This window comes from Eleginops maclovinus, chromosome 8, assembly GCF_036324505.1.
Source record: "Eleginops maclovinus isolate JMC-PN-2008 ecotype Puerto Natales chromosome 8, JC_Emac_rtc_rv5, whole genome shotgun sequence".
Classification (NCBI taxonomy): Eukaryota; Metazoa; Chordata; class Actinopteri; order Perciformes; family Eleginopidae; genus Eleginops; species Eleginops maclovinus.
Genome location: NC_086356.1, coordinates 14,668,665 through 14,683,827, shown reverse-complemented (window position 1 = coordinate 14,683,827; position 15,163 = coordinate 14,668,665). Strand labels below are relative to the sequence as shown.

Here is a 15,163-nt window from a genome sequence, read left to right as displayed (position 1 = left end):
TCCCTTACAGTTACATTCAGATACAGTAATCACATTACTGGTACATTCTTTACAATGCGGATTACTAGCAAGATGGCAATGTCGCAATACATCAAAATAAAGAACAATATATTGCAAAGCACACACTTACACATTGAGTAAAACAAGTCTTGGGTGAAGCTAATGCAAATCTCCCAGTCCATTATTTTGTTAGATTGTCAAATTAGATGTTTTGTTTTGTAAACTGTTGCTTGTGGTCATGTATTGCGCACATTTCCTTGTTGTTCCAAAGCCTGATATGCTTAAGCAAACCATGTTTTTTTTTAAAAGCAGAGGAATCGTTTTACACGTAATATATTGGTTTCTTCTTTTAGAAGGTTACACAGTTTAACTTAATATATTTAAGTAAAAGCAATCTTATTTGTTTTTATGTGCATTGCATTTTATATTGAGGCTATCTAAAAGTAACAAAGTAATTAAGTTACATTCCCTTTATGTTTTGATAATCATATTAGGTTAATGATTACATTTTATTTACAGGCAACTTGTAATAGAAAACCTCCCAACCCTGGTAGTGCACTGAAAAAATTAAACACATGTACTATGCAAACAGATAACACATAATTGTCTTAGGTTATTTGAAAGCAATAATATTAAGTTGAACCTAATGTTTTATATTTAAACTTAATATGATTGGTTTCAACTAACCTAATACAATTGTATGTTGTCTGTTTACATAATACATTTAATAAGGGCAACGTTTCCATGTTTTTTGAGTGTACAAAAGAAGATCCATGCTAATGTATAATGCACAGGTATCAGCAGATTGGTAACCGGTGAATGTCTTTTTAACCGTCCTGTTCAAACTATGTGTTTTACACCAAAACTTTGGAAATCACATTTTACCAAACTTTTGAAAGTAGAATATAAAGAATAATGAGACTTAATTTGACGATTGCAGATGTAAAAATAAAATACAAAAACTAATCAGATTTACGCAAAAGGGTATTTAAGTAAATGTATGCGTACAATGATAATTTACTCTAAGGTGTATTATACTTTTTACACCACTATATAGTGGGGGAATTTATTGTACTTTTAGTTCTTACTTTAATTTCAATTAAATATAAATCATGAGCATTTTATGAATAAGAATGCAAACTAAAATACTAAAATGTTTGGTTGCTAGTTCATTCATTCTGATCAGATGACACGCTAGTATTATATTATGAGCACAAGTCTAAACGGAAGCAATAAAACTGAATTTATATAAAATAAAAACATAAAAAACTACATTCAAAATGATCAACCATTTACTTTGAATCGTTTATGACTTTACAGAAATGTGCTAGTTTAAGGACCATTTGTATAGCTAAAAATCTGAACATGTTTTTATAACTAAATATTTTTTTCCCAGGAAGAAATAGATATTCTTAGATGGACAAGAGCTGCTGCTAAAGGTTTGATTTAAAAACTAAAATTCAGAGCACCTGTCTTCAGAAATAAAGTGTGTGTGTGTGTGTGTGTGTGTGTGTGTGTGTGTGTGTGTGTGTGTGTGTGTGTGTGTGTGTGTGTGTGTGTGTGTGTGTGTGTGTGTGTGTGTGTGTGTGTGTGTGTGTGTGTGTGTGTGTGTGTGTGTGTGTGTGTTCACGCACACACGTGATGTGGTGAAGGGACCTCAGTTCATTCACACAGCCAATCTAAGAGTTATCAGCTCCAAGGACAAGCAAATAAAAGCCCCCCCCTGCCTGTCTGGGGACATTTTATCAAGCCCTGCTCCCCTCAATCTGGTCACAAACAAACAAAGAGCCAACTCTCCTTCAGATCCTCCTTCTAAAGCATTCCAGCAGCTCGAAAAATAAAGTCACAAAGTGCAGGTGAGAGTTAATGAGATTCATCATAAGAAGTCCTAAAGCTTGTAGTTGGTTTCCTATCAAAAGATAAAACTGTTTAACGGCTTCTGTTTTGCTGACAGCACTGACCTTAATGAAACCCCTGAACAGTTAAAACTGAACCCTGAAAAAGCAGTTGTTGCTTATAAGATAAAAAATAATCTATAATGATTATTTTTTAAACTCTAATGTTGTTCCTCTCAGAGTCTCATGTGAGCAAAAGGGCAATTTGTTTATAATAACCACCAAAAATACTAAAAGACTTGCTTTACTCTTACTTAAACACCTTTAACACTGATTTAACATAATCCTTTTAACATCGAGTAGTATTGCATATATATTGTTAAACTTTGTTTTGAAATACGCTACAGCTGAATAGGGTCCAAAAATGTACATTGACATATCACTATTGAACCTTTCCAGTTGAAAACGTTTTTTTGCAGTTTAGTTGATATTTCTGGAAAACTTTACAGATTCAGGTTACTCTTTGACACTCTGGTATCTTCAGGAGCCCCCTCAGTTGGGAATCCCTGATTTATTGTTCGGGGGGTTCGGAGTGTGAAAACTGAACACAGTGACACATATCTGACCTGCAGTAAAGAGATGCTGTTTCATAACATGCCTTAGGTGACAGCTCTTATTATGCAATGGATCTTACGGCATGTATCACTCCCTACAAAGTATCTATGAACTATGTTTTATCCATTAACTACAAAGAATGTGCACAGAGTCTGTCTTTTCATCTCTAACAATTACCTACACATGGGTCGACTTGTCTCTTTGACTTGCTTTTACTTTACTAGGGCTAATTTTACCCCAAACTATGGACTCAGGTTGTGAACCTCACAGACTTTTTGGCCCGTCAACTTCACCACGTTGTTCTGTCAGGAACTGTCACTCATGTCTGCTACACTCATGCTGACTCTCAGAGAAACCTTTGGTGTTAAGGCCCTGTTGCTTCACTGGGGCAGTTTTTTCGGTCTCCCCCTCCTCCACCCCTCACCCTCTACCTCTGGTCAGGGTCGATCAATACTTCCCCTGTAGCTTATCACTAATGTGAAACTGGCTGTTTGTCCAAACCCTGCTCTGTCTACATAAAGACTTGGAACGGGACAGAATCTAACCAAAATGCATCACATATCACCTCATGAACCTGCAGCTCCGGACGCACCACTGGACTTTTAACTGTTTGGAAGAGACACAAAGGTACGCTGCTGCGAAAGGAAGGAGCAGAGAGGAGAGAGGAGCTGGGAGGATGACAAGCGGGAGAGTCACGAGATGAATGATTGAATCCTGGAAAGAGGATCCACTTTAGAAATCTTGAGGTGAGTTAAGTGTCTTTGAGTACCTTTTAAAAAAGTTCTCTATTAATAAAATGTATCATTATTCATTGTTCTACAATATATATTGAGCCTTTATTGATTATTTTAATTTACAGTTGTATTGGTTAAGATTAAACTATGGTGTCATTTCCACATCAAAATGTTATTTAGTTAGAAGAAGAAACTAAACAGACGTATTAATTCTAATGTGACATGCAGTTTGAAGCGATCCCTTTTTTTTAACTACAAGAAAGTTTCTTAAGTAGGACAAAAAATGGCACAGGTGGTATTTTAGTCTTTCTCACACACTTTGAATGCAAACAGCTGCAGTCATCCCCACAATCAGTAAAAAAAAGATATGGACCTTGGACATTTTGGATAAGCCTCGTGTATTTACTTAAACTTACGTTTTCATGAATGTTTTATCTCATCATATTAATGATAACAACATTATAGTAGATGTATAGCTACATGTTTAAAACCACACGTCATTTGACATAATCCTTGTTTTTTTCACTCTAACTCTCTCCATTGCTCTTATTGAAAACTAACTTTGCTCTCCCTCTTCTTTCACCAGGTCACCCACCTACCAGTTTGTATTAACAACCTCTCCGTGTGCAGTATCTTCAGTAAACACTTTCCTCCAGAGCTGTGGAGTGTGACAATGGTGTTTGTGTCCTGAGTTTCAAACGCCATTATCACACTAAATAGCTACGGTGTGAAACAGACTTCAAGATATTCATCAGTTTCCTGGTTTCCACCTTTTTGTTTTGTGTCTTGTTAGAGTTGTTATGGTTTCCTCATTACATTTCATTTGGCTGACTCTTATCCAAAGCGACTTACAATAAGTGCAAAAACCATAGAGATTCAAACTCCGAACAACAAGGAAAGTGCAGATATAATCACTTCAAGCAGCTCATACCATTGTAAGTGCTGTTGAATTAGTTACAGAGCCTAAGCTAACTCTTTAAAGTGCTTTTTTTTAAAGAGTTCCGGCTGTAGAGCCTGAAAACACATTGGGGACACACTACACCGGGCAGACGGCCTGTGTTGGCGTGTTGATACGGCATGCATGATGTTGAGCCTCTCAGTGTGACCCACTTACTTTGTGTTTGAGGTGCTAACTTGCTGCTGGAGACGTCTCCTGTGAGTATAAATAAAAATAGAAGTACCATTTGTTTTCATGCTGCCGCCATTCCTTGTGGGGTGTCGAACTTTTTAAAAACAAAAAGACTTATGATATCAAATACAGTAAAATTGCCTGTTAATATTTATTGACAGACAAATAAACACCTCCAAACCCAGCCCAATGTTCAATTACAAGCAGGTATTTGCATATTGACACAGTGATAAAACCCTGATCTTTTAAAACCTAAAATGTGATTTGATTATTAAAAAAGAAAATCTGAAAGCCTTTTCAACCAGTAACATTTCTTTAACAACACGGATCTATTGTGTGCTTACATATTTGCCATAACCTGAGAACTGCAATGTGGGTAGGGATTATTAAAAAAAAACCAGTGACAGTCTGACAGAGAGGGTTATTATCAGAAGACTTAAAATAGCTGGTATGTTATTGAAATGTGGCTCTAGATGTGAGGTTTATGGTTAGTTTGAAGCCTTTCACTTTATCTGAGATAGATTATAGATCCTTGAAATGATGTCAGACATACAAATCAAACAGTCAGAACTGCACCAGACAAAAAAATGATATATAAATACATCTTTCCTTTTTCCAGTGAATCAACCAGATTATGTGTTAATGTGTACACCATGTATTTCTGTTGTTTCAGAATAAAATATGATTTTATCTTGAAGATCCTGCTTTTAGTACATCATATTAATGTCATATTAAACTGAATATACAATACCCTGCAAACGAAACACACAAGTTTGCCTCTCATACTGAACAAAACAAAATACATATCCTTCACCGTGCATATTTAAACAACCTACCTAAAAGACATTTTCTCTAATCAATTAATTATCAAGTTCATTAATTTAATGAACTTATAGTTTGAAAACATCACCAAAGTAGAAAAATCAAGAAGAATCATTGCACCTCAACAATAAAGCGATCTCTAAGACGTCACAGTTCAACACAAACTCAACATTATTATCATCGTTTTCAAGTGTTTGTTAATTTTGTCACAGTTTTCCTAAAACACGTGGGATAAAGTGTCCTCCCATAGATTATAAATACACTCTGAAACAGAAATCTTCTCATTTCAATAAAATATCTCTCTCAAATGTTCAACACGAGATGAAGCAAATAAAAACAACAGCTGCTGGTTGTAAAACGATCACTCTTTTCAGAATCAATGCATGTGTTTTCTCCGTCATCTGCAGCTCAAAACAACGAGTCCTTTCAGTTATACATGTTTTACAGGCCAATCTCTGCATGACCGGAGTAGTAAATCAAATTAAACCTCAGCTATTCAATAAAATACTTAAACATAGTCCAAGATTCTCCTACTACTACGACTTCCCCTTCACTGTTGGCCCAAATGTCTTCTTCTTGGGTGCAGCGGAGGTTTGGGCTTTGGGTTTGGGAGCAGATGCAGCCTTTTTGGGTTTGGGCTGCAGGGATTTGAGGCCCAGCAGCTCACAGTATGGATTACAATTGTGCAAAGCTTTGAACTGGTCAATGAAGGAGGTGGCACAGTTCCCTTTGAAGCCCTTGTATCTAAAAATAATTAATAATTTGTTAATACATCTGTTTGCATGTAACAGAAAAAGTGGTTTATTATTGGTCTCAAAATAAATACTCACCCTTTCTTACAGGTGGCTATTCCCACATCAGTGAGCCTCATTCCTACTCCTGAAAACAAGAGGAATCATGATCTTTAGTTCAGATTAAATCAAATCAAACTTTTCACACTTTTTTAAAGGACTTTTCGTACACAAAGGTAACACGAAGTGCTTCACAAACCAAAAAATTGAAATAATAAACAAAAAAAATAAATAAAATAACTTCCAGAGTAACACATGTTGTAGCTTTTTGATTAAAAATAACACTTTATACCAACACAGAACTGAATAAAACCAGAGTAAAATAATAAAATAAGAATAAAAATAAGAGTAAAAAATAGTAAAATAAGAATAAGAAAATAAAAATATGTATAAACAAGAATAAAACTTGAAGAAAGAAATTATAATTTAAATCATAATAATAATAATCATAATAATAATAAAGAAGAGTAAAATAAGAATAAATACGATTGAATTAAAAGTTTATAAAAGTGGTATGGATTCTAAGTAAAAGCAGAACAGTTTTCAGATAAAATCATCTTGTGATACGTATACATTTAAAAGTGCTCTATATTTTCCGAACCTTGCATGTCAGTGACCAGCAGGTTGCCCTCAGTCTTGTGGTAGACCCAGTGCTGGAAAGCACAACACTTCTGTCCCGCCTCCGAGTTGCGTCTCAACAGGTTGATCTCTTTCCCGTCCTTGACCGAATACTTCACAAAGTCACCAATCAGCTCCTGCTCCAGCGTGGCGTACGGGATGTCGTTGGATGGGCGGTGAACCAGGTAGATGGGAATAATCCTGGTAGAAGCAGAAAAACAAAATGCATTAAGCTTTGAGTATTTTACATTGTCCTAAAAGCAGAGAGCTGTGTTGTGCATTCACTCAGATACAGATGGTTGATGTGTTACTCACTCTGGGACCTCTCCAAAGGCTTCCACAGACCCAGCTGCAGTGGTGTACGCCTTGATGTACTCTCTTGCTGTGTTCTGGACATGGCACTCCTATACAGCAAAAACTAAATTACAATACAATATCTTTCTATATTACAGGGCAAACAATGTCAGCCAGCAATATATTGAATAGAATATTAATTATAGACAATTAAAAAACATTTTAGGTATTTTAACACACAATTGGATAGTAAACATATTAATTTAAAGCCACGTACGTCACAGGCACATTATTTATTATTTGGTGGCACAAATGTTTGTATATTTAATGCAAATTCACATTAAAAAGTATTTTCGTGGCACATTATAAGAATTTTCAAGTTAGGGATGCATTTGAGCCATAACTGCTATTCAACTTGATATAAATTAGAACCTTTTTATTTTAGGTATTTATGGGAAAATATTTTTTACAGTAAATATACTTTAGTTCATTCCCTACCTCTACAGCCAAGGTGAAGTTCTTCTGAACGAGCTCATCGTTGTTCGTGGTCCCGTAGCTGATGGAGGTGTGTACTTTGAGCACACAGGAGTGTCCAGGTAGTAAGAGGGGTATCTGACCGGCCTGCATCTTGGTCCGGAAAGCCCGGCGGTGCATCCCCTCCCCAAAGTGAACCTTTTCAGTGATGATGCTGGCAGGCTGATTCTCTCCAAAACATTGGTCGGAGAGGAAATCCTCTTTGAAAATCAGCCTTGAACAATGGATATCCTCCTCTTCACTCCCAACCTCCACAGGGGCAGCTAAAAAGAAAAAGACAAGTCAGCGGCTGCCCATCAAAGTCCACAAAAAAACAGATGTGTAAAGAAATAAACCTTTTCCAAAACTCACATGAGAGGATCTTTGGAGATGGAGGGATGACAATCTCACTGAGCGCTACAAATGTAAAAAAATATATACATTTTGTAAATAGGGTTGAATACCTAATGATTTTCTAAATTGATGATGTCAAATTAATATTTATACCTTCATATGTGAGCACGTAGTCCAGGGTGACTGATCCATTTAAACTGGTGAGCTGACACTGGAACTTGCCCAGGTCTTTCTGAGAAGCGTTGCAGATGTTCAGTGACACTCTGCTCTCGTCCCCTGCACTTCAAAAAAAGGTACAGTGTTACACAATTCGCCACACAAAACCACTGATTTCTACAATACAACCCTGTGGAATTGCATAAAAACAACCTATGACATTTACATAAAGTCATCCAACACCTACATGGCAATACATTTGATTTGTGTCTGCTGATTATAGCCTGTTGCTCCTATTCTTGATTATTAAAGTATAATGCGAGCGAAGGAAGCCATCATTACCGTGGGATTTGGTTGTAGTCTGTTACCTGTTTTATTTTGAAAGGTCTCTCTCCTCATGTGTCATGTTAATGTTTACTTCCTGCCTTTGTCTTTTTCCCCCCATCTGTTTTCCCATGCACCTGCATTTCATTAGTTGATTAACCTGATAGCCTCCCCTGTTTGAGTTGTCAGGCCTTCTGTTTGTTCCTTCAATCAGTTACTTCAGGTTAGATTCCTAGGTGTTTGTTTCCCCAGTGTTTAGCATTCCCTTGTGTGTTTGGTTTTACTGCTGGACCCTGCCAGTTTTCTGAACTTCAGACTGTCAGTCTTATGTGGTTATCAAATCATTTAAACTCTTCCTGCTTTCTTCACCTCGCTAATTCTAGGTTTGGGTCTTAGCTTGCAGTTCCTGGTATTGTGGGAGTTGCTATAGATAAATGTATGCATATTTTGAAGTTAGGCGTTACAAAATAGTATAGATACTGACTGCTATGCAATGATTTAGAGAAAGCAACATGTAGATTCTCTGAGCAGAGGACACATTTTGTTTATAAATATCTCTTTTTTTAAAGTTTCATTATTCGGTTTTTCTTAAATAATACACTTAATTAAAAAAAACATCTTATTGATGTGTATTTTCTCTTGTATGTATTGGCATTGGTAACTTTCACAGCATACATTTTTCAAGTAACCCTCCCCACTCTGGTTGGCTACTGACTGCTTTGCAAAGATTTTCCGAAAGCAAAACGTAAAACCATACTTTATCATCGCACGAAGGTACTTTATGATCGATTTTCCTTCTTACCCTTAGTTCTCCAACTAAGTGGAGGAAGCACAAAGACAAGCCTGACCTAACGCTTCAAATGAACAGTTTCACATTTGGAAATAAGAGTAACAACACAAAATTCAAATGTTGTAATAAAATTCAAGAAATACATTCTAATGTACTGTGGGGATATGTCATAGAAGCTAGAGAAACTTTGGTGTGGAATCACTTCAACTGAAGAAACATAGTATAACTAGTTGCAAGGGATACTTTGAAGTATGTGGTCCTAGTAGGAGATAAACCGGTTCTTTTGAGTTTGTAAAGCTGAGATATGTGTAAAGATTAACCTATTTTAACCTTAACTACGGTAAATACCTTCTCTTGCTCTCAGACAGGACAGTGTCGCCTCTGCTCCAGGTGACAGTGTGGTTGGAGAAAACACCCGAAAACTGACACCACAGGCACAGAGTCTGAGGATCCCCGCTCACTGACACTGCCTGGATAGGCTGTTCCACTTTAATGTCTGCGTATATAGACAAATAATTAATCATCTTTTTTTTTGATAATGTAAGAGGCATGCTTAGCTTAATGTGTATCCCTTACCTTCTTTAGCTGGGGTTTTCTGTTTGACCACTTCACTGTAGGCCTTCTTGCGAGTAGCTCCAGCATCTACCTTGGTTTCCTCTGCCTTGGCCAGAATAGAAACGTCTGGCTTTGGTATTTTGGTCTCCGAAACACTGATAATCTTTCCAAACTTATTTTCTGACAGCCGACGTTTTTTAATGATGTCATCATTCAGAGTAGTAGTACATTTCTTAGGCTTGTGGTCTTTATGATCTTCATGATGCGGAGGTTGTTCTCCAAAGGAAGCTTTAGCTTTTGCCTCTGGTTTCTGGGACTTTTTCTCCTGTGACTGGTCAATGTCATTTTCAGCTTTCCCAGTTTTAGCACCCAGTTTAGCCTCAAACATTTCAATCCTTCCTTTTGCAGTTTTTGGTTTTGTGCCATTCTCCACCTCAACCGGAGGCTCCACAACACTTCTCCCTCCTGTTGCATTCGAAACGTGTTTCTTTTTCTTCTTGCCATGTGGCTTGTTTGGAGCCTTCTCCGCATCTACAACAGTTTCAATCAACAGTTTAGCCTCCTTTTCCACAGGCCCGACTTGAATGTTCTCACTAATGTAATTTTCCTCAGTAAGAGGATGAGTTTCTTGCTGTTTGCAGACCTGCTGTGGTGCAACGTGATGAGATAAATTATCCTGTTTCTTTGAAGCTTGTACACCATGATGATGGCCAGCAGTTTTGTCCTTCTTGGAGCGGGCTTTGCTCTCTGAGGTACACTTATGAGTTTTATGCGGCATAGTTTCAGCTGTTTTCTGACTTAACTGAGACTGTATTGCTTTGGCGATGGGTTTTACAGCCCTTGGGACAAATGGGTCATTTAAATCTAAGGTGATGAATGCAATGCGGTTCCTCTCTGACACGATGAAATGATCTGCAGGGACATCAGCCAAGTGTGAAAGCTCTTTACTAAGGTCATGAATCTCCTCAATTATTATTTTTCTCGCAGTAACAAAGGATGGTTTTCTATTTGTTGAAGATTTCTCTGCAGACTTTGTTGTATTTTCCTTTCTATGAATCAACTCGTCATCATCCAAAGATGTTTGGTCAGTAATCCCATCCAAGGTTGGCCAGAGAATGCAACGTTGTACGTGACCACAACCGAGGTCCGTGTTGTCATTGAGAGAAGCTTGATCTCCTTCCAAACTGCAGTTTGTCCGACACAGGAGGGAGGAGCAGATATCAAGAGGGGCTAAGGGCATAATAAACTTAGGACTTCCCCTCTCTGGCTCCACCTGACATGGCCAGTTAAGGTCTGGTAGAGTCTCAGGTTGTGTGTGCACATTTGACACGCAAGTGTTTTTGGTGAAAAAATGAAGATCTGATGAAGGTCCTGTTTCTTCACGAAAGACCTCCGCACAGCTTCTGGAGACTTCCTGTTCTGCCCAAAAGCCCGGCTGGGAGACGATATGTTTGTATGTCACTTCACACACTTCATCTCTAAAGGACTGGCAATGAAAAAACAACAAATATTAAAGAAAATGCAAGGCAATTTCAAGAGATAGTACATTGCAGAGACTGATATTTATTTAACTATCATATCCTTGAGTAAGAAACTGTCATTATCAACTAAACGATTGTATAGACCTTCCAATAACAAGTGTTGGCAGGTTATTATATTAAGGCAGATTCTAGATAGATAGTAGGTTACTTCACACACTTCATCTCTAAAGGGCTAGCAATGAAAAAACAACAAATATTAAAGAAAAGGAAGAATTTTAGGAAATCTTACACTGCCTGACTTATATTTATTCAATTATCATTTACTTCAGTAAAAAACTATCATACTGAGAATGTTAAATGATCGACTAGACCTTTCCATAACACCAGTGATGGCAGGTTAATACGCAAGAGGCAGATTCTATAGATGGTAGGTTACAAAAACATGGCCAAGCATTCAGATCCTTTTTTACACATACCTTTCTATCGAGCCACAAAGCAGACGTTTATCAAACACCATGCTTCTATATCCAATCCCACTATCCATATGTCCTGTATGCAAACCTGAACTGTCGCTGGTATATAGACAGGAGCCCCGACTATGCCCTGCACACATAAACCAATCAAAAGCAGACTTCTATGCCCATGGACCTCTTGGTGTCCTGATCCTTGGTTTCTAAAGGAGATGTGGTGGGATTGGGTGTGTTAAAGGGTGCACACATAAAGAGAGAGAGCAAGGGAGGGTCATGTTTCAGTCCTCAGCTGTGCCTTCCTCTCACCCCTCCATCCTGACATGCCACGGATGCATGCTATTATCATTGAACTCCCAGCTATTATTAGATGCCATTTCAGTCCATCTGAAGTTTTCCTCACATGCACTCCCAGTTTCCTTCAGCACACACAGCTGTCAGTCTTTGAGATGGGAGCCAAAGGACTTATCCAATCACACAGAATTAAGCCTGCGTGAGACATGCAAACCGTCACGGGTGTAAAATAGGTGGCTTCTATCCACAATGGGGTGACAATACTTGTGAGTGTCATGCATTGATATCACTTTCAGACCTGCACAACTCCTGACTGGCTATCAATACTCTAGGAATGAAAAGACTGACAAGGACAGAGGTGGGAATGTCTTTTAACGTTGTGGACGTGTTTACAAAGCGCATAATGGATTATCTGGCGCCAAGCATGACTGATGTGAAGGTGATTGTTCCCTCAATCGAGAAGGGTAAATCTTTCCACTGTTCTATCTCCCAGTCTGCCATATATATATATTTTTTAAAAAAGGATGTGTGTTTGAGAGTGTGTAGACAGGCACGTGTGTTTGTCAAATACTTTACTAAATTGTATGGGACAATACAAGAATAAATCTATCTCATCTTACCTCCTCAATTATCAGCTCTCCAGGTTTATTTTGTCCCGCCAAATCGGTATCCTCTGTTATATTCAGTACGACTGGATCTTCTTCACTGCTGATAAAAGTGTCCTCTAATCCACTAAAGTGAGAAAGGTCCAGATAAGTAGAAGTAGATCCAATGGCCACATCTGAACTGTACCCTCCAGTGAAGGCCATCTTAGCACTGGAGGATCCTATGGATGAGTGCTTGTTTGTAGGGCATGGAGAGAGCTCAGCCTGGCAGCTCTGGATCTCCTCCGGCTCCTTTTCATCTTGCGTGTTAGCTGTTGAATCACACAAGGATTCAACGCTTTGAGAGTCTTCTCTGTCTCTAAGCTCAGGTTGTGCAGCTTCACACAAAGAGAGTAAGCTCTGACCGGAGAGGAAGGAACTCTCTGGGATGTTTTGCCCCTCTAGGGCCTGATCCTGGATGCCCATGGGTTTCTTTACAACTGGCTCTAGACCCTTTCCGTCTTTAAACGTTTCTGTCCCAATATGAGTGTTCACCTCTGCTAGTGCCTGTGTTAGAGCATCAATCCCAGCCCCTATTTCTGTAAAAGCGGCTGTAAAGTCCTTTGGTGGAGCTGCGATGATCCCACTCCAGTCTGAGAGTGCACTGGCCCAGCTGTCCACGGATGACCACCTCTCAACCGGTGGCCCCCAACCCCTAGTGTCATCGCTGGACCAGCCAATCCCCTCGCTCCCACCAGGGATGTAACCTGACACTTTTGTCTCTCCTGGGGGAAAATAAATGTTACTGGTGAGCTCTCCTTGAATCATATAATGTCCTGTCTGGTCCCAAACATCCAAATCTTGTGTATCCTCACCTGTCAGATACTGGCATGCATCCAGCCACAGCTCGATAGGGCTGTCACTTCGCCTTGTTTGGTGGGTCAAATCAGCGACCTCTGCTTTCCCTCGCCTACCATCATTTACCGACACCAAGCCTGCCTCACAGGCATCCAAAGCAGGTGGTGTTAGCTTTGAATGTTGGCTTACATCTGACTCATAGCCCACCATAGCTCGTTCCTCACTCGAGCCGCAATGACATTGTGTCACCACGTTTTCTGAATCACACAAGAGGTCGCATGTTCCGCAGTCAGGCTCTGCCTTTTCTCCCTCTGTTTCTGAAAATGTCCTATGTTCTTTGTATTCAGGACATTTGATCTCCTGGGGATCTACATTAGGGCCCAGGAGGAAGTCCTGTGTGTCACTTTCAAAGATATAAAGGTCTGACACAGGTGGTATAGCTGTATTGCTCTCTAAACTATCTGACTCATGTGATAAGGACTTTAATAGACAATTGGCTCGACTGTGTTCAGAGCTGGAGAGAGGCTCAGTGTCGGATGGCTTCGTTGAACTTTCAGAAGAAGATGACATGGCTCCATAAAGCTGAGGTGTACTATTGTCTTGTATTATTGAAAAGGAGAGGGATGGTTCTTTTGTAAAGTGAAACTCTGAAAAAAATTCAGAGAGGGGGGAAATAAGATCATGAGAGAAGTGAGGTAATATTGGTAATACATGAGGTTCTGATGAGCCCGAATAGCTACAGACCCTGAAATCATCATTCTTTGGTGCTGAATCCGAGCAAAATGGTATACAGTGTGACATATCAAAGCTGGATGATGGAAGCTTCAAGCAGTCTGAGTTGGGGGGTTTCTCCTGATTGAGACATTTAGAAGTGGTTAATAAAGGCTCAGTTGATTTGACTTTAGGGTCTGAGAGATCTAACTCGATCTCTGCCCCTTCCTCGTCTGCAGACAGCATGTTTTCAATAGGACTGTGCAGAAGAGAAGGAGCAACTAAATTCTCAGTTTGACTGTCTGTACGAGCTGGAAGGGAACATGGTTTCTCATCTGTGCAATGGAATGACAGATCCATCTTGTGCTTCCAGCTGTCATACAGCAACTTCAGGCTAAGCCTTGGGACAAATAGCAAAAGGCCTGTTTCTGCTTGGCCTTTCTTGTCATTTCCTCCACTTGGTCCAACTGTATCCTTAGTATTGAGTACCTGCAAAGTGAAGTAAGACAGTCAAATAATTTCTAATCTGAGGCTCTTGTCTTTATTTACCTCCTTGATATGAAGCATTTGAAGTAAGGTCCACTATCTAGCTCTATTTATTTATGTTTTACATTTCAGGAGATTGCTCTTTTTGAATGGTATGTTGCATCTATTTTAGAGGCTTTTAAAGGGTACTTCACATACCTTATCAACAGCAAACCTTCCTTGTTGTTACTCTGTAGCTGATAAAGACGTCCAGTGTGTGTTGTTAGCTTTTACCAGACACAGACTACATTCTCATATGTGTATTGTCTTGCACACCTAAGAGGTAGTAAAATATGTCAGGTTCTTCTGATTTAAGTTTTTACTAAACAATTACATTGATGCACACATTCTGCATTATACTCCTAACTTTATCATTTAAAGTTCATTGCTAAGCTGTTTTCAAATAAATGTATTGATAAATTGGAGGAATCAAACATCTATAATATAGGTAATCACAATGACATGCACCTGATGAGTAACACTAAATGGGATTCCTGTGAGTTTTTTTATAACAGCTGCAATATTTAGAGACTGAATGTGACTGTAAAAGCACATCTGTGTCTAAAAAGCACCCATCTTAGATTCACATTGCCCAACCTAGTATAAGTGCACAAGCCTGATATAAAGTGTTGAAGGGGGAGGCTTCAAAACACGCACCCTGATATATAAGTTTGTAGGAGGGGGACCAATGGCAAACGGCACTGGAAAAATAC

The 15,163-nt window shown here is 38.8% G+C and overlaps 1 protein-coding gene across 1 annotated transcript; it reads right to left on the bottom strand.

The window, feature by feature from the left end:
- Positions 1-4,440: 4,440 nt before the first annotated feature.
- Positions 4,441-13,784, bottom strand: alpk2 (alpha-kinase 2). Its single transcript, XM_063890058.1, has 10 exons — positions 12,393-13,784; positions 9,552-11,016; positions 9,324-9,471; positions 7,859-7,986; positions 7,724-7,768; positions 7,337-7,635; positions 6,860-6,948; positions 6,528-6,745; positions 5,966-6,014; positions 4,441-5,879 (listed from the first exon to the last, which is right to left on the bottom strand). Exons 1-10 carry the CDS (start codon positions 13,782-13,784, stop codon positions 5,672-5,674), a joined length of 4,041 nt encoding a protein of 1,346 aa, XP_063746128.1. The 3' UTR covers positions 4,441-5,671.
- Positions 13,785-15,163: the final 1,379 nt, after the last annotated feature.

Excerpts from the sequence above, each read along its gene's own strand:
- alpk2 (XM_063890058.1), bottom strand. The coding sequence starts at position 13,784 with ATGTCATCTTCTTCTGAAAGTTCAACGAAGCCATCCGACACTGAGCCT. Across the intron at positions 6,746-6,859 it reads GCCTTTGGAGAGGTCCCAGA|GATTATTCCCATCTACCTGG; the intron begins GTGAGTAACACA and ends TGCTTCTACCAG. Across the intron at positions 5,880-5,965 it reads ATAGCCACCTGTAAGAAAGG|ATACAAGGGCTTCAAAGGGA; the intron begins GTGAGTATTTAT and ends AATTATTTTTAG.